At 38.8% G+C, this 18,091-nt stretch overlaps 1 protein-coding gene across 2 annotated transcripts; it reads right to left on the reverse strand.

The window, feature by feature from the left end:
- Positions 1-167: 167 nt before the first annotated feature.
- Positions 168-17,916, reverse strand: LOC114351922 (leucine-rich PPR motif-containing protein, mitochondrial). Of its 2 annotated transcripts, none has more exons than XM_028303268.1 (16): positions 17,732-17,916; positions 17,304-17,660; positions 13,733-13,889; positions 13,277-13,386; positions 12,789-13,020; positions 11,734-11,940; positions 10,375-10,588; positions 9,648-9,860; positions 8,794-9,014; positions 7,937-8,113; positions 6,798-6,956; positions 6,020-6,234; positions 5,143-5,316; positions 3,458-3,680; positions 1,128-1,350; positions 168-418 (listed from the first exon to the last, which is right to left on the reverse strand). In XM_028303268.1, exons 1-16 carry the CDS (start codon positions 17,860-17,862, stop codon positions 234-236), a joined length of 3,198 nt encoding a protein of 1,065 aa, XP_028159069.1. In that variant the 5' UTR covers positions 17,863-17,916; the 3' UTR covers positions 168-233. The 2 variants fall into 2 exon arrangements, with proteins under 2 accessions (XP_028159069.1, XP_028159068.1); XM_028303267.1 differs by lacking the exons at positions 12,789-13,020; positions 13,277-13,386; positions 13,733-13,889 and adding exons at positions 15,375-15,606; positions 15,836-15,945; positions 16,439-16,595.
- Between the last annotated feature and the right edge of the window lie 175 nt (positions 17,917-18,091).

Consider the following 18,091-nt stretch of genomic DNA (forward strand, 5'->3'; position numbering starts at 1 on the left):
CTCTTAGTCTATACCTAAACACATGCAAATTCTACTCGGTATATGAGATGTTTTGACTGCTATGTGAATTTGTGTAATTTTCAAGATCATGTTTCTTTTCATTGTTAATTAACTTATTGTCGTATCATTAGTTATTTACTTTTAAATAAAACAATTCAATAAATTCACCATAATCATTTTAATTCAAAATAATTTACTATATCACAGACATTAGACTTACATTTGCTACACTTCTAAATTTCAACGCTGGCTTTCTTATCCTGCTTATCAAGTAGCGCGAGCAGGTCAGACGGGATGGGTTTGTGGTTCGCTTTGAGCATAGAACAAATGCTGGATACGAACTTTTGAGAAGGAATAGCGTCTGATTCCTGCATTTTGGTCCAGAGAGATAGCGCTCCTTGGGCGTCGTCTTCGCGCTCTGGAAGAAAATATATTTAAAAATTGAGACGAACATGAACTTTGTGTAACGATTTTTAGATTTAATTGCAGGTGGTCTCGCACCCAAGACATGAACATAAAAAACCCTGAAAGGAGTTTTGGCGCCAGTTTTGGTCTCTCACAGTTCACATGGAGTCTTTTTTGTACGTTTGTAGCTTCCGAAGTTGTCCGCTAGTCAGTATAAAAACAATTTTATCGAATACAACACAGTCGTGCTAATGTTCAACAAGAAATTGTAAACAGAAAATGGAGCTTTGTGGTTCGTTCGTGTGTCATCCTGAGCGTCCACGCGCACTGTGAGACCTCATACATAGTCATAGTAATGTTTGTGAATACGCCAGTCGTGGTTGCGCCGAATTTTCTCAGTGTGTGCGTGAGCGTCGCATACGTATATTGGCGCGCTCACATGCAAACCGCGCTCGGTGCGTTTCTATGAAGATAACCTACTCATTTGTATTTCGTTCGTTCGTTCGTTTCAGCCGAAAGACGTCCACTGCTGGACAAAGGCCTCCCCCAAGGATTTCCACAAAGACCGGTCCTGCGCCGCTTGCATCCAGGTACTTCCCGCGACCTTCACCAGATCGTCGGTCCACCTAGTGGGACCTAGTCCACCTAGGCCTGCCCACGCTACGTCTTCCAGCTCGTGGTCGCCACTCAAGAACTTTTGTATTTACTCTGATATTACTTACGATAAACATCCAACATCAGGTCATAAACCTCTTGCACGGGCACGCGTCTAACGCCGTTCGCACACTCGGCTATCGTCTCGAGCGGCTTCACCTTGCGTTCGTCCGCGAATCGCTCGCATCGGCGCAAGAGTGCGTCCGGGTGAAACGTTACGGACGGGTCTAGGAACAGCTTGCGGAGAGTCTTCTTGTAGCCCACTTCGGCTAACGCTGCTATTAGGGTGAGCTAGAATAGTTATATAAATAGTTTATAGCTTCAAAAGTTTATACAATGGGCGTTGATTAAAAAAGCCATTTCGAATGCTTAACTAAATTAGATCGAAATCGACAAGTAGATTGATATACACTCGCGAGCAAAACTATGGAATCACTTACATGAAGTTGTTTCCACGCGATCTTGTGTACTAACGAATTTGTCAGTAACAAAAAAAGTGGCACCATTTGAAAGATTAAACTTTTAACTTTAAATTGATACCAAATTTATTTAAATGACATCAGTATAAAAAATAAAAAGATATCCCGGTTAATGTGAAAAAGTAAGGAAAAAGACATGTATCAACTCATTGATACGTCGCGAGTTGCTGCCTATTTACCCCCTATAAAAGCACGTGTTTTCGGATTTTGCTTTTACACGTGGATCCTTACATATCTCCGCTTCATTTGACACTTTACCTGGGATTCTACACCTTCAGAAGCAGCACAAATCGTTGCACTATTGCAAGAAGAGCTCAGCCAGCAGGCTGTCGCACGTCAGCTCCACATAAGTCAGTCCTGGGTTTCGAAAGTTTTAAGACGCTTTCGGGAGACTGGTGGCTTTATCCCGAGACCAAGTTCTGAACAGCACCGGTGCACATCGCAGAGGGATGACCGTTTTTTCATGTCAACCTCTCTATAAAATCGTCATTTGACTGGTATCGATGTCCAGCAAGAGCTCAGAAATGTTCGTAGGATAGCTGTTAGCAAGTGGACAGTTTGTCTAAGATATAAGCAATAGAATTTGATTCCAAAAAGGCCTGCCACGGGCTCGAAACTGACGGCAGGTCACCGATAAGCACGCTTTCAATTTGCTCGTACACATCTCGATGGGAAGTCGAGCAAGCCACCCCTATAAGCCACTGTTTCAGCGAACCAGCACTGCACAAATCTCTCCCCAGGCCGCCTATAGACCCGACCTCTTCGACTGCTGCACTGCAAACACAGTCTGCATTCATCGGAGAACAAAACTCGCCTCCATTACTCGCCTTCCCATCAAAATAAGTGCGAGCTAATTGAAAGCGTGCTAGTCGGTGACTTGCCGTCAGTTTCGAGCCTGTGGCAGACCTTTTTGGAGTCAAATTCTATTGCTCATATCTTAGACGAACTGTCCACTCGCTAACAGCTATCCTACAAACATTTCTGGGCTCTTGCTGGACGTCGATATCAGTCAAATAACGATTTCATAGAGAGTTTGACATGAAAAAACGGTCATCCCTCTGCGATGTGCACCGGCGCTGTTCAGAACTTGGTCTCGGGATAAAGCCACCAGTCTCCTGAAAGCGTCTTAAAACTTTAGAAACCCAAGACTGGCTTATGTGGAGCTGACGTGCGATAGCCCGCTGGCTGAGCCCTTCTTGCAATAGTGCAACGATTTGTGCTGCTTCTGAAGGTGTAGAATCCCAGGTAAAGTGTCAAAAGAAGCGGAGATATGTAAGGATCAACGTGTGAAAGCAAAAATCCGAAAACACGTGCTTTTATAGGGGGTAAATTGGCCACAACTCGCGACGTATCAAACAGTTGATACATGTCTTTTTCCTTACTTCTTTACATCAGCCGGGATATCTTTTTAAATGCTGGTGTGATTTAAATGAATTTGGTATCAATTTAAAGTTAAAAGTTTAATCTTTAAAATGGTGCCACTTTTTTTGTTACTTACAAATTCGTTAGTTCACAAGATCGCGTGGAAACAACTTCATGTAAGTGATTCCATACTTTTGCTCGCAAGTGTAGATGACCTAAATTGAACTGTTTCACCAAACTCATTGGCGCTACGATCGTTCAACTATATGGTTTCCAACATGGCAAAAATCGGAACCAGCGATCCGGTATTGACGGTGGCGCCCCCCTGTCAATGTCACGGGTGGGACTGAGTTCATTGTATTGGGTCTATATCTTCAGTGGGTCTAGACAAAGTGCAAATTATAATCGCAAACCAGTCGAAAAGTGGTCGAAAAGCCCCTTTTTTGTATGGAGTTTTGACGGATTCGATTTTCGATTCGATCAAAAAGTGCGTTTTGTCTAGGCAGGCACACAGGCATTGTTTCAATGTTTCTTACAAATTCGGTCCGAAAAATTACCTGCACGTCACTAGCCCCGTGGACTTTCTTATCAATGTTCAGAACAGTCTGCGCCATTTTGTTGAAGCGTCCGTTTGACTTTTCATTCACAAGGAACTTCTCTTCCGAGTGCCCTTCGCCCATTTTGGCCATTATTTGGGATAAAAGTTCGTGTTTGAGAGGCGTTTTGGAATATTTGCTCGCTAGACGGACGAATTCGTTCACTGCTTCTTGGAGGTTGTCACTGGAATAGAAATGATGTGGGAATATGAATTATTGTCTCATAAGAACAGTAATCGGCAAGACTTGGAGCGAGATCAAACGCGAAGCTTAAGATAGAACGCGATGGAGGACTATTGTAGTCGCCCTCTGTCCCATCTAGAGAACATAAGACATTAATGCCAGTTTTCACCATCAATCCCTAATTTTTAAGAGACCCCTTTGAACACAAAATTTTTGTTTTGTGTTACCATATGGGTCACTTAAAAATTAGGGATTGATGATGAAAACGGGCATAAGTCAAGTAAGTTAAGTACAGACAGATAATCAGGTGCAAAAAAAAATGTTTGATTCCCATTGAGTTTTCGATAAACAGAGAACTCGGAAAGAAAACTCATGCATTTCAGCAAATGAAAATGAGACTGCCTATTCTAAATTCAAATTGTTATATTCTTTAAATGAATAAATTGGTATTTATGTTTTGCATGCCAACAAGTGTCTCATTACTTTTTACTGTGTAATAAATATGCACTTTAATGGGTAATAAAATGTATCATTGTTTAAACATAAAATACATTCCTAAATACTTTTGGTTGCTAACATGAACTAATAAAATTTAAGTTTGCAACCAATGGTATTTAGAATGCAAATGCATTTATTGAAAATAACTATTTTTATTGCATTGGAAAGTAAATAATTCAAAAAAAATTTGGTCAAACGAATGCAAACCTTTTACGATACGATAACAGTTATCTGTTTATTTTTTCTTCGTGACCAATTTGAAGGTCAATAACAAATTCAACATTTTCATATAATTTCCGGAACGAATTCAATCAACAGAAGGCTAAAGTAATGGGCATAGTTCAAATATGTATCAAGTTCATTTGTCTATAGACCAGCCACATTTGTCGGAGAACGATGAAAAGACGAAAGGTGGAGTTCGGAAAACGGGTCCTCTTCTAAGGAATACCACGTCTCGGACAACGAAGCATAATATGCACCTGCTCGATGGACCGACGAACTTAGGACGAGGGAAAGATAATGGTCAAAGTCAAAGTCAGGGAATATTAAGGCTGAGTTGCACCACCTTATTTTAACCGTAACAATAACAAATAACCGGTGATTTTTATATGGAGTTTGACAGATATTTGACATTTGTCAAAGTTAAATTAAGGTGGTGCAACTCAGCCTAAGGCCCAGAACAGACGGTGAAACGCAACTGCAACGAATTTGCAACTGCTAGTTACTTTTGAGTTGCATCTAAGTTTCTGCCATAGCGTCCGTTGAGAGACCACACATGACGCGACCCGTTTGAAACTATCAGTTTCAGTTTCATTCATCAGAATCATCAGAAAGTTGCAGTTTCGTTGCAGTTGCGTTTCACCGTCTGTTCTGGGCCTAAGTCTTCGGGGAATATTAAGACCAGCAGTGGACTTTATTGTTGAATAATGATAATGATGGTTTAATTTTAAAATAGAAAAACTCACTTTTTCAAATGCACCCGTATCAGCGGCCCCAGCAGTACATTTGACGGCTTGCAATACCGCAAACTTGTGAGCATATCGAACATTTTGATGGTCTCCAAATGGGTCCCGTGCGCCGCCGTCGCGTCTAACAGCCGCCAGCAATTCATTGCGATGCTGCGACCGCCTACTATACGCCTGAAAAGGAATTTTTGTTATTCTATATTAACAAATTCTTTCTATACAGTACAGAAGGATAATACATCAAGTTTCAGATATTATCCGAAACTTTCGGATAATTTCGGTTACGGATATTAGATTTTTTTAAATGTAAAATTCAAATAGCAAGATTATACACACTTTATGTTATGACGGCACCTATGATAACGGTAAAACAGGTGGGGATATCAGATGGTGCCAGGGAATGTCAGACAAGTAACAAATATTAAAAAACATTAAGGTTTATAATCCGCCTTTATCCGAAACTTTTCAATCGGTTTCGGTTACAATTAGGGATATTTTTTTATTTCGAATATCCGATAGTTTCGGTTACGGCTACGAATATCCATAACATCCCTGAAATTGTATGAGGATTAAACTATCCATCAACAAGTCTGTAGTCTGCGGGGACTCAAGTATTGTGTCCCATTGCTGTGAAAACTCTCGGACGTAAACTTAATTTAGTTCAGAAAAACAATTGAGGTAAAATAAAGTAAAGTTTGTACAAGTAACCAAAAGATGTTGTGAAGTTAATGTCTTATTTTAATTTATTTGTTATGTCATAATTAAAGTGTTCAGAGGAATTTCAAAGTTTAGATTTTACAACAGCATTTTTAATATTAGACTTAAATCAATTAACGCAGATTTTAGTAATCAAATTAATAAATTAAACAATACAAACCTTTTCTTTGACTGTTCATTTATCAGCTCAAATGCTTGTTCTATCTTCTTCCTATAAACCATGAGGGTCGCAAAGTCGATAACCTTGAATTCGTCTAAAGTGAAGTTGGGTGACGTTTTGTTCAGGTCGGCCAGAGCTATCTCCGCTAAGTCTAGCTCGCCCAGCTTCACGTGGAGGTCGAAGATGGCTGCCTTCATGCCCGCTGATAGAAACACCTGGAAAGAAAATTACGTAATGAAGTGTATAGATGAACTACACTGAACTGTCCCACCAAACTCATTGACAGGGAGGCGCTACCATCGTTCAACTATAGTTTCCAACATGGCAAAAATCGGAACCAACGATCCGGTATTGACGGTGGCGCCCCCCTGTCAATGTCTCTGATGGGATGGTTGGGTGTAGTTAGACAATATCACGTCAAATTCAGCCAAAACCTAAGTATGATCGCTCTTCATCTAGCCCAGTGAATCCCAATCAGTGGTTTGTGGACATGAGTCAAATGATGGTCCAAAATTTATTTAAAATTTCTTTCATGATTGGATTATGATATTGGACTTACAATTAATGAAGCCACGATAGCCAAACGGTGAAGGGGTTGGACGGGCCGACTCGTGATCCGAGAAACGCGGGTTCGAATTCCGCCGCCGCTCGACTATTGTGGTGAGCTCACTCGTGACACAAGCATATTTAGCTTAGTACGAGAGGCTAACGGGACTATTAGTAATTTGTGCAATAACAAATTCCTGTTTCCTCATTGTAATCTCAATTTCCCGCTTACCCCTTCCTTCTGGCATTTCTCGGCTATCTTCCTAGCCTCAGCTAAGTTCCCATCCCTGCAGTACTGTTGTAACAACTTCCTTAGCACGCCGCGTGTGTTCATACCCTTAGCTTCCAACTCGTTCAAATGCGCGCGTAAGGACTCTTCGTTCATTTGTTTCTGAAAGAAAGAGAAATGCCCTTAGCCCTTTTTAGCGTAAAAAAATGCGTTGACCTGCATATACACCAGTTCGGAGGGACAGATGGGGCTCTCTGCCAACAGGGCACAGCCTACACCCTAAAAATCTGACATTTGTAATGTCATTTACCTTAAAATAGAAATAAACATATATTACGATAAACATAATATTATTATATTTATGGACAAAGAAGTGAAAAAAATACATAAAGCATTACAAGGAAAGAAAAAGTGAACTGAGCAGTGCCACCCTGTTGCAACAGCGATACCCATCGCAATGGGACCCCACTCAGCATATTATGCCGTGGCCCACGGTGGGGAAGGCCACGACACTGGTTTTTATCGTAGCGGGGTGAGGTAGTAATGAAAAGCAGAGTTGCGAGTGTCTCTGTCCATAGATGCGGAGCTAGGTAGCGGAGCGGAGCGCGAAAGTATGCGGAGCAGAGTTGACTGTAGTTTTTTTTTCATACTGGAAGCTAGACTAGGACCACATGATGAGTCAGTTGATTCCCCCGCTTCTTTGTTTTATGAATTTTTAAACTAAAGTACGGTCAACGAGAAGCGATACAAAAGGTCGATTCGACATTCGAATTGACAATCTATTCTGTCTCTTCCCATCTTGTGTATTATTTTGTCGTAATGTCTCGTTCTCCCGCCAAAATATGTCAAAGTCAAACCCTTAGGCTGGGTTGCACCATCTTACTTTAACTTTGACAAACGTCAAAAATCTGTCAAATTCCATACAAAAAGCACCGGTTATCGTCATAGTTACCGTTAAAGATAGGTGGTGCAACCCACCCCTACCATTCCAAATGACCATGACATTGGGTTTGTTTACATTTGGTATCGCTTCTCGTTGGCCGTACTTTAGTTCGCAATTACCTGTCCACTGAAGAGTAGCGAAGATTTTGTGCTATTTTTTGGTGGATTTTTACCTATACACTATGACATAGTCAACTTACTGGGTGCGGCATCTGCTGCGCGAACAAGTCTCCTTCGTCCACCAGCCTGTCGTCCGTGACCTCGACGAGGATGTCACGGAACGCCGCGGAAGCTTCGCGACTGTGCTTCTCCGGCAGACGGCTCATGCAGTAGTCTGATGCTGACGTGGATATCTTCAGTCTTGCCGCTTTTATTGCCTGCGACAAATGAATGGTTTTATTATTGCAATCCCATTTAAAAGACAGCATTATAAGGTGCAGACAACAGATTACAAAATATATGGCTAAGGCCCAAAACACACGGTGAAACGCAATTGCAACGAAACTGCAACTTCTAGTTACTTTTGAGTTGCATCTAAGTTTCTGCCATAGATTCCGTTGAGAAACCACACATGACGCGACCATTTCAAACCGGTTTCACTGTGTGTTCTAGGCCTTGCACACAAATACATTGAAAAAAATAATTGCACTCCGATTATAGCAACTACAACAAAACAGAGCCACTGTTAACACAACTTTTGGACTAATAGACGAGGTCCGTAATCCAATACGCTAATCCAAAATTAGCGTTATTATAAAGAGAGATAAACCAATTAATACAATTTATTGTCTTTGTGATGTCAATGTACGATTATAAAATTTATATTTCACAATGTTTTGTTGGTTATTAACACAATGTTATTAACGCGTGGGATGTCCACCCACAAGGTGGACCGACGACATTGTAAAGGTAGCAGGGAAGCGCTGGACGCAGGCCGCTACCAATCAATCAACGTGAAAAGCATTGGGGGAGGCCTATGTTCAGCAGTGAACGTCCTATGGCTGAAATGATGATGATGATGATTAATAAAACGATATAAATCATAAAATAAAGTCACCTTAGCCAAATCCATGAACTCCGTCAAATCCTCAACGACTTTCTTGTGCTGCATAAAAACACACAGGAATCTGCCCACCCAGTCTTTATTATTGTCTGTAGCCTTTTTCAAGATGTCTTCTAATATGTACACCGTAGACTTCACGTCTCCACTCATCAGGTAACCTCTAAGCAGGGGTTTAAGTAACTTATCGGCGTCTATTTTCCCTTCGAATAGCTCGCCTAAAACAGTGTACATAAGTATCATATTGCAATGTAGGCAATGATTTTAAAATTTGCTTTGCAAGTGCTGCGCAAACGCTTCGCAACAAACTCAGTAAGTTAGTAGATTATTATATCTCTTAAAATAATCGTTTACGTACCGAACAGGGCTTATTCCCATCCAGTCACACCCTGATGGTGCGTCCACATTGGGCGAACGGGCTCGCGCGGCAAACTCGACATCCTGCTCACCCTGCTCTTGAGTGAGCAGGGTGTCGAGTTTGCCACGCGAGCCCGTACGCCCAGTGTGGACGCACCCTTACTCGTTAACCTGTATTTTCTTACTATAAGCTTTAGATTACTTGTTTATTTTTAATGTATTTTGTATTATGCAAGCTCGTATATCCTTTAATATCAATTAAGGGTAAGGTAAGGTTTATGTGTGAGATCAGTACGAGTACGTGTGACTCGATGGGACTTTTTTTCCGAATTTTTTCCTGAAAATTGGGGAATAAGCGCCGAATAGCTGTCAGAGATCGCAGGTTTGATCTCCACACAATACATAGATTCGTGTCTGTTTCAATATTTTCTGATGGCGCTGTGTAAATGTCAAAAAATACCTATTTAACTATACAAAATTATACCAATACCCACATATCTCACTAGCCGCTCTCACTTGCCCAGTCTTCAGCAATGTGTCCATCATTGGCGTAAGTACTGTGCTTACAGTCAGTCCGGTGTCGAGGAATTTCTTCATCAGGTTCTGGGGTGACGTAAAACTGACGTACGGTAACGTATACTCCATTATAGTCTCGTAGTCTGGCTTGACGTCCATGGTCACCATTGTTTTTAGGGTGTTCATTATACCTGCGAATGGTATTGTAGTATGTTACGCCGGTGGTTTTTTAAATTAAATAAATAAATAGTGTCTTTTTATTGTAATGAAATACGATCATATGATCATGAGACAAAAAATACAAGTTCATCGCCATCAACAAAAAATATTAACCTAAAGATGTTGGCAACTCTTATTATAGGGAGAACTTCCGAAAATATAAAGGGGTCGTAATAAGCCCGATTTTCTGACAATTATTGGTTTTACAGCCATGCCTTGTTCCTAGCAAGGTTGTGTTTTCTGAATTTTCTTGCTTAAGACTTGACTAACAAAAAACAACCTTATTGACTTGTACCAAGCCTTTAATCGGGCCGATGAAATTATTTTGGCAGTCCACTAATAACGTAAGCTGTCCCTAAGAGTACATGAAAGCACGATCTCCCTGTCTTATCTGTCATATGCCATGCCATAATTAATGAGAAATCTCTTTGCCTTACATCTTCCCATCTTTTGATGGTATCCTACGCTATTTAATATGTAACCTACCTTTCTCGCCATAGCTCCTCGAGTTATGCAGCAGTATCGGCCAGAAGTAGTGCGGTCTGATCGGCAGGCCGAGCTGTTGCATGCGCGTGAACATGTCTAAAGCCAGCGGCACTTTGCCCAACTGTAGGGCTGCTTCGGACGCGTTGTGGAGCGCTATGGGGTTCCGGCCGGACGACATTAGCTCTTGGGTTACGAGCGCTATGACACTTGAAGGCTGAAAAGGTAAGGTGTGTGAGATATTTCACAATAAATCAAATCAAATCAAAAATATTTTGTTCAATTTAGACCACTAGTGGCACTTATGAACGTCAAAATATAGTAAAAAAAGGTAGCCCTTAATAATGAGGGCTTTTTAATAATTTTGAAATGCGAAAATAAATCTGTCTGTCTGCCTTTTTTTTAAATTCACAGAAAAAATATGATGGCTTTGAATGATATATTGGATCTTGGGGAAAGATGTAGGCTATGTTTTGTCTCAAAAAAAAATTGAAGAGGGTGAAATAGGGGACGTAAGCTGGTAGATATACTGAATAAAGGACAATGACCAAAAGTGGTCCAAATGTCCACCACCAATGAGACCTATATTGGCTTATAGTCCTTTAAATAGAGATTAACTTTCAGTATGGGACGAAAAAAAAATAAGCTGTCAGTAAAAAGTTATGACTGTTTGAAAAAATGTAGTAGTTTACGCGCTAATCTCAGGAACTACTGATCCGATTTGAAAAATTATTTTTGTTATGGATAGCCCATTTATCTAGGATGGTTTTAAGATAAATAAAATCACCCAACAACCAATAGGGGCGGAGCAGTAAAGACAAATGTTGTAAAAATGGGAAACATTATTCTAACAATTCTCACGCGTACAAAGGCACAGCCAGTATAATATTTAATAAAGTTCATCTATAACCCCACGCCACATGCGACATGACATAACATGCGTAGATTAGTTCAAAATGTGCAATGGATAGAATGATATCAAGAACATTTTTCGGATGAAAAGGTAAAAAACAGACTTTTCATTTAGTCATAACTTTTTACTGACAGCATATTTTTGATTGCGGTTTGGTTATAATGAATCAGTATTTAGTAGACTATTTTACTACATATGTCTCGTTAGTGGTGGACATTTGGACCACACTCCATACATTTTTGGTCATTGTCCTTCATGTTGGCAATATGAAAACTTATATGCTTTCGGTAATGTTTTTCTTGCCACATAGTCTCTTAAAGGCCTTTTTTCGATGTATCTCTGCTTAAAAAACCTTTCTGCCAACAGTTATAGCATGGCTTGGTATGTAAATTATTCATGGGTATTATTAATACCAAATTCAATATATTTAAAACATCATTATAGTTTACCATAGCTGCTTTAACGCAGTCCCTAACCAAACTTCTTCCATGTAAACCTTGGTCATCCTTCGGTCCAAACGAAGGCAGCGGCAGGCACTTGTATATCTCCAGAGCAGCTAACGGGTGGTTTTGGAACACCAGTAGTGTGCACACACTTTGCATGTACGGAGAAATGGAAGGAGTCTTCAAGATCTCGTCAGGTAAGAATTGCAGAACCTGAAAATGAAAAAAGTCAAAGTCAGTTTTTTACTTATACCAGGCCTGTTCATCTCCGCGAGTTTACATCGAAAACAAAACACGCACGATGTCCCACCTACAGGATACTATTCGACAAGGCCTCACATACGAGCGAACATTGACTCACGCACGCGTATTCTTGTGTATGATGTAAGAAAATAAAGAAAATGGTGTACTAAATACTGTGCATTATTTAACTGCCTAAATAATAATAAAAACACAGAATGTACTTTTTTAAGTTGCCTCAAGACACTGAGAGATAAATAAGTAGTTAATGTTATTCATAATAATTCATGCTAAATCATGTATTTCCTCCGCCATTTTCCGCAGTTTGGCACCTCACGTCACATAATTTTACCGAAGTCAGCCCTATAGCTTCGGCGCAGTGCTGATCACTGACGTTTGTCAACAAAATGGTGCTTGACTCTTGAGACAGGCTAAATTGCGCCATATTGTTAATGACATTGAGCATACATTTTTTTAAATACCTTCGCGAAGTAAAACTTCTGTACGTAGTACTTATTATTATTCTGTGCTTATACTAAGAATACTACCTATACTTGGGTCCTTTCCAGGGCGCTTATTGACGTCCCAAACATAGCTTGCCCTACCACCACTTCAGAGCAACTATGGGCTGGCTAAGCATAATAATTCATCAAGTTTAAGCCTGATAAAAGTGTCTGTCCATCTGAAGTCTAAATCAACCATTTAATTATGTATTACCAATTTGTGCCTGACGGTGTCAAGCTGACACCCTGTATTATGTTTTATTTACCCTCCTCTTACCACTGTTCATTGTTCATACAGTTTTTATGATCAAAAATTACCTTAGGTATAGATCCATACAATCCAATACTGGCCAAAGTTTTCACAATTTCCATGATATGTGTTTCCCCAAACTCCAACCCTCTACTCCTTGCGTTTTCCATTTCTTCTAGAAGGTTAGGGGTTCGTTTATTCCAAGCTAGGGCGCGGGCGACTGCGGTATATGTGTCGATAGATTTTTCCAGTTTTAGTGACTTCATCATTGTTAGTACTTCTTGTATGTTCTGTGGGTTTCTGTGATAAGAAAGTACAATAAAGACCTAATATATGCTAATGGCTATGTCAGATTTGAGGTAAATGAGAGCAGTAGGTATCAAGTTAAGGGGGTGTCCATTAATTACGTGAGACAATTTTTGCAATTTTTCAAAAACCACCGCCAGGCTAGATTCAGATAGAAGATACAAAAATTTTGCAGTACATAATTATGTTCAAAATAAACTTGCATATAATTCACTAAGTGAAAGCAATACCATCTAAAATTACTTCTTACCCAGCTTTTCCTTGGCAGATTATAAGGGAATTGAAAATATTTTCATTTGCAGGCAGGTTTTGGGATTTCATGTTAGATATCACTTCAGTACTTTGGTTTAAATCACCAGCCTAGAAAATCAAAGTAATTGTAATAAGAGTACAAGAAGGTACCTATGTTTATAGAAATATCATCATACAACCCTCTGGCACTTTGTGGCCAAAGACCTTAGTGACAAAAAGAGTCTTCTAACTCTACAGATATTTTTTTTCATCCCACTTAAAATAAGTCCTATCCTAAGTGATTAATGCCCATTTTTACCATCAATCCCTAATTTTTAAGCGACTCTGAAAAAAAAAATTCCTGTTATGTGTTACCTTAGGGGTCACTTAAAAATTAGGGATTGGTGGTGAAAATGGCCAAGAATCAAGAATGTATGCTTTATGAATATAAAAAAAGTTAAATTTAAATACATACTTCAGCAAGGGCTCGCAATATCAGTTCATATGTAGTCACGTTAGGTTTTGCCGGAGCCATCTGCTGGATAAAAGTGCTGACCGTCAGTGTTCTGTTGTTAGCGATGTACACTCTTAGCAACTCGTTGTAATGTTCTACTTCAAACTCGGTATGTAGTCTGAAAATAGAAATAATCGTTATTAAAATAGTTATTTGTCATTTTTGATGTTATAGTATTTATCTTAATGAAAGTGGTTTTATTTATTATCAGATTTGAAAATACATTTTTGATAAGATTTCCTAAAAAATAAATAAAATAGAGCAGGGTGGAAAAAACAGTTTCTTCCGTATCTTAAGATATATACACTTAGTGAGCAAATAAATCATTTGAATATGTGTTTGCAGGATCCGCAGAGTAAGGAATATAAAATGTGTGCATAAATAAGAGACAAAATTTGTAAGCCTTACTTGGTTGGTACACCTAAGAAATAACATAAATCTTACTTGATAGCATTCCAAATGATTTCTACTAATGCCATTCTCGNAAAATGTATGCTCAATGTCATTAACAATATGGTGTAATTTAGCCTGTCTCAAGAGTCAAGCACCATTTTGTTGACAAACGTCAGTGATCGGCACTGCGCCGAAGCTATAGGGCTGACTTCGGTAAAATGATGTGACGTGAGGTGCCAAACTGCGGAAAATGGCGGAGGAAATACATGAATTATCATGAATAATATTAACTACTTATTTACCTCTCAGTGTCTTGAGGCAACTTAAAAAAGTACATTCTGTGTTTTTATTGTTATTCAGGCAGTTTCAGTATTTAGTACACCATTTTCTTTATTTTCTTCCATCATACACAAGAATACGCGTGTGTGAGTCAATGTTCGCTCTTATAGTGAGGCCTTGTCGAATAGTATCCTGTAGGTGGGCCATCGTGCGTGTTTTGTTTTCGATGTAAACTCGCGGAGATGAACAGGCCTGCTTATACTAAGAATACTACCTATACTTGGGTCCTTTCCAGGGCGCTTATTGACGTCCCAAACATAGCTTGCCCTACCACCACTTCAGGGCAACTATGGGCTGGCTAAGCATAATAATTCATCAAGTTTAAGCCCGATAAAAGTGTTAGGAACTGAAGTCTAAATCAACCATTTCATTTATTATAGTCTGGTCCGGGAGCACGTAGAATTTTGTCCAATGACCCCAAGCTACCCATCCTTATCGCTCGCGCGTAATTATGTTGCTATCGCGCTCGCACACTCACTGCGGGTGCCAGTCGCACAGTCGCGACAGCAATATAATTACGCGCGAGCGATAAGGATGGGTAGCTACGGGTCATTGGACAAAATTCTACGTGCTCACGGACCGGGCTTTAGCCGCCATCACACGGCCTGCACCACAACAACCGCACGAAGTCGCATCAGCAACCGCACGCAGTCGATATATTCAACTGCATGCAGTTGTCTGCTGACTTTCTCAAAGAGACAAGGTTCAAAATATAAAAACTAACATGGATTTCGTAAGGGAGGTTCAAAGATTTTTCATATTTCGACCCAAGTTTCTTTGAGCAAGTTGTTCAGGATCACAGTTTGAACTACCCTGCAAAATATTGCTCGTAGTTCTTTTTACACCATGTGTAAGTAAAAATTAAAATTACCTTAGGTATAGATCCATACAATCCAATACTGGCCAAAGTCTTAACAATTTCCATAATATGTGTTTCCCCAAACTCCAAACCTCTACTTCTTGCGTTTTCCATTTCTTCTAGAAGGTTAGGGGTTCGTTTATTCCAAGCTAGGGCGCGGGCGACTGCGGTATACGTGTCGATGGATTTTTCCAGTTTTAGCGACTTCATCATTGTTAGTACTTCTTGTATGTTCTGTGGGTTTCTGTGATAAGAAAGTACAATAAGGTCCTAATATTTGCTAATGGCTATGCCAGATTTGAGGTCAATGAGAGCAGTAGGTATCAAGTTAACAACTGTAGCACCACCAGCCTAGATTCAGATAGAAGATACAAAAATTTTGCAGTACATAATTTTGTTTAAAATCAACTTGCATATAAATTCACTGAGTGAAAGCAATAAGATCTTAAATTACTACCTGTGTTACTACATACCCAGCTTTTCCTTGGCAGATTATAAGGGAATTAAAAATATTTTCATTTGCAGGCAGGTTTTGGGATTTCATGTTAGATATCACTTCCGTACTTTGGTTTAAATCACCAGCCTAGAAAAACAAATTACAATAGGAGTACAAGAAGGTATATTTTATTATGTTTATAGAAATATCATCATACAACCCTCTGGCACTTTGTGGCCAAAGACCTTAGTGACAAAAAGAGTATTCTAACTCTACAGATGTTTTTTTTCTTATCCCATTTACAGTAAGTCCTATCCTAAGTGATTAATGCCCATTTTTACCATCAATCCCTAATTTTTAAGTGACCCCTTTGAAAATAAAATTCCTGTTATGTGTTACCTTAGGGGTCACTTAAAAATTAGGGTTTGATGGTTAAAATGGCCAAGAATCAAGAATGTATGCTTTATGAATATAAGGGCTGATTTTTCAATCGTCGGATAACTTTTAACTAAAGAATAAGTTTGGCACATTGACAGTTTTAGTATGAGAAATATTTCAAAATGACAAGGTTATTCTTCAGTTAAAAGATATCTGACGATTCAAAAATCAGCCCTTGAACAAGTTAAATTTAATTACATACTTCAGCAAGGGCTCGCAATATCAGTTCATATGTAGTCACGTTAGGTTTTGCCGGAGCCATCTGCTGGATAAAAGTGCTGACCGTCAGTGTTCTGTTGTTAGCGATGTACACTTTAAGCAGCTCGTTGTAATGTTCTACTTCAAACTCGGTATGTGGTCTGAAAATAGAAACAATCATTATTAATATTAGTTATTTGTCATTCTTGTATTGATGTTTTAATAATACAATTTGTCTTGAATTAAAAAGGTTTTGTTTCATCAGATTTTAAATACATTTTTGGTAAGATTTCCTGAAAAAGCAATAAAATAGTGCAGGATAAAAAAAACAGTTACTTAACTTCATCTTAAAACATATATTTTAACTCAAGTCCCCAAGATACAGGATTATCTAGTTTGGGGACTACTAGTAAGCTGTACATTGTAATCTTTGGTAATAAAGGTTTTATTATTATTATTATATTATTATTATACACACTACACTTATGCTGGATTTCTATATTCAATCTTAATCCAAATTGGACGGATTTGGATTGTCAACTGTCAAATTTAAAAATGTTTTTGGCTAAAATATCTGTGGTTTTTGAAGTTTTTACATTTTTATATTGTTTATAAGACTATTTAAACAATATTAAAGTGTAAATGCGTCGAACATTTTGGAAATATAATCTAAAACAGAATTCAATTTGACAGTTGTAATCCGGATTTGGACAAGGATTGAATATAGGAATCGGGTGTTAGTGAGCAAATAAATAAATTGAATATGTGTTTGATTGTAGGATCTGCAGAGTAAGGAATATAAGTGCATAAATATGAGACAAAAAATATAAGCCTTACTTGGTACACCTAAAAAATAACATAAATCTTACTTGATTGCATTCCAAATGATTTCTACTAATGCCATTCTCGTTGCGGGCGTTTCATCTGGCATCATTTCAGTGCAACATCGAATAAGTAATAACCCTTGTTTCTTGGTTGAAAAATTCATTTCCTCCACCTTTTTTATCACTCTCACCAGGTCATTCTTGTAAACACGGTTTTTATTATGAATGTCAGTGGAAAGACCTGCTATCAGCTTCTCCAATAGATCGTTGGCCGATGGTTTATTAGGTTTTAGTGCTGTTTCAGACGAATTCGATTGTAGCGTTTTTGGACTAAACTGCAACCTCTTTGAAGAATCTGACCCACGCGCCGCATTTTGTACAAGTGCAGTAGAGGCAAATAATCTGAAAAGTAATATTGTTAGTAGGCTATTGTGTAAATAATACCCTAAAAATTTGTAAGTAACAAAACTAACCTAGAAGTTTGAGTATTATGGCACTGGCAAGAGTAAGAAAGCCCGAAATATTTTTCTTTCAATGACAACTTGTTAGATAAGAAAACTCTTGCTGGACTAGATAATTTCGTACAGTGTCGAGTAAGAAACATTTTAAAGAATTAATTGGAAAGTTTTCAAAACAAATGGACTTTTCTTGAATGAATTTTGACAGTGACAGTTTAGTAGATTGACATTAAATTAAATGTTACCAAGCTGAAAAATTATAAAGGGTAGTGTAGATAAGTCAAAATAACGCTACTATTCATTAAGTAACGTTATTTCGATTGGTCAGAGTGCTAATCCGAACGTGTTTTTTTTGTCCTCATGTTGGTACAACTG

This window comes from Ostrinia furnacalis, unplaced genomic scaffold, assembly GCF_004193835.3.
Source record: "Ostrinia furnacalis isolate ACB-3 unplaced genomic scaffold, ASM419383v2 OfSCF1226, whole genome shotgun sequence".
Taxonomy (NCBI): Eukaryota; Metazoa; Arthropoda; class Insecta; order Lepidoptera; family Crambidae; genus Ostrinia; species Ostrinia furnacalis.

Bases quoted from the DNA above. Each gene is read 5' to 3' on its own strand.
- LOC114351922 (XM_028303268.1), bottom strand. From the start codon at position 17,862: ATGTTTCTTACTCGACACTGTACGAAATTATCTAGTCCAGCAAGAGTT. The intron at 13,387-13,732 runs GTATGTATTTAA...TTGATTTTCTAG, and splicing joins TATTGCGAGCCCTTGCTGAA to GCTGGTGATTTAAACCAAAG. The intron at 8,114-8,793 runs GTGACTTTATTT...CATTTGTCGCAG, and splicing joins AGTTCATGGATTTGGCTAAG to GCAATAAAAGCGGCAAGACT.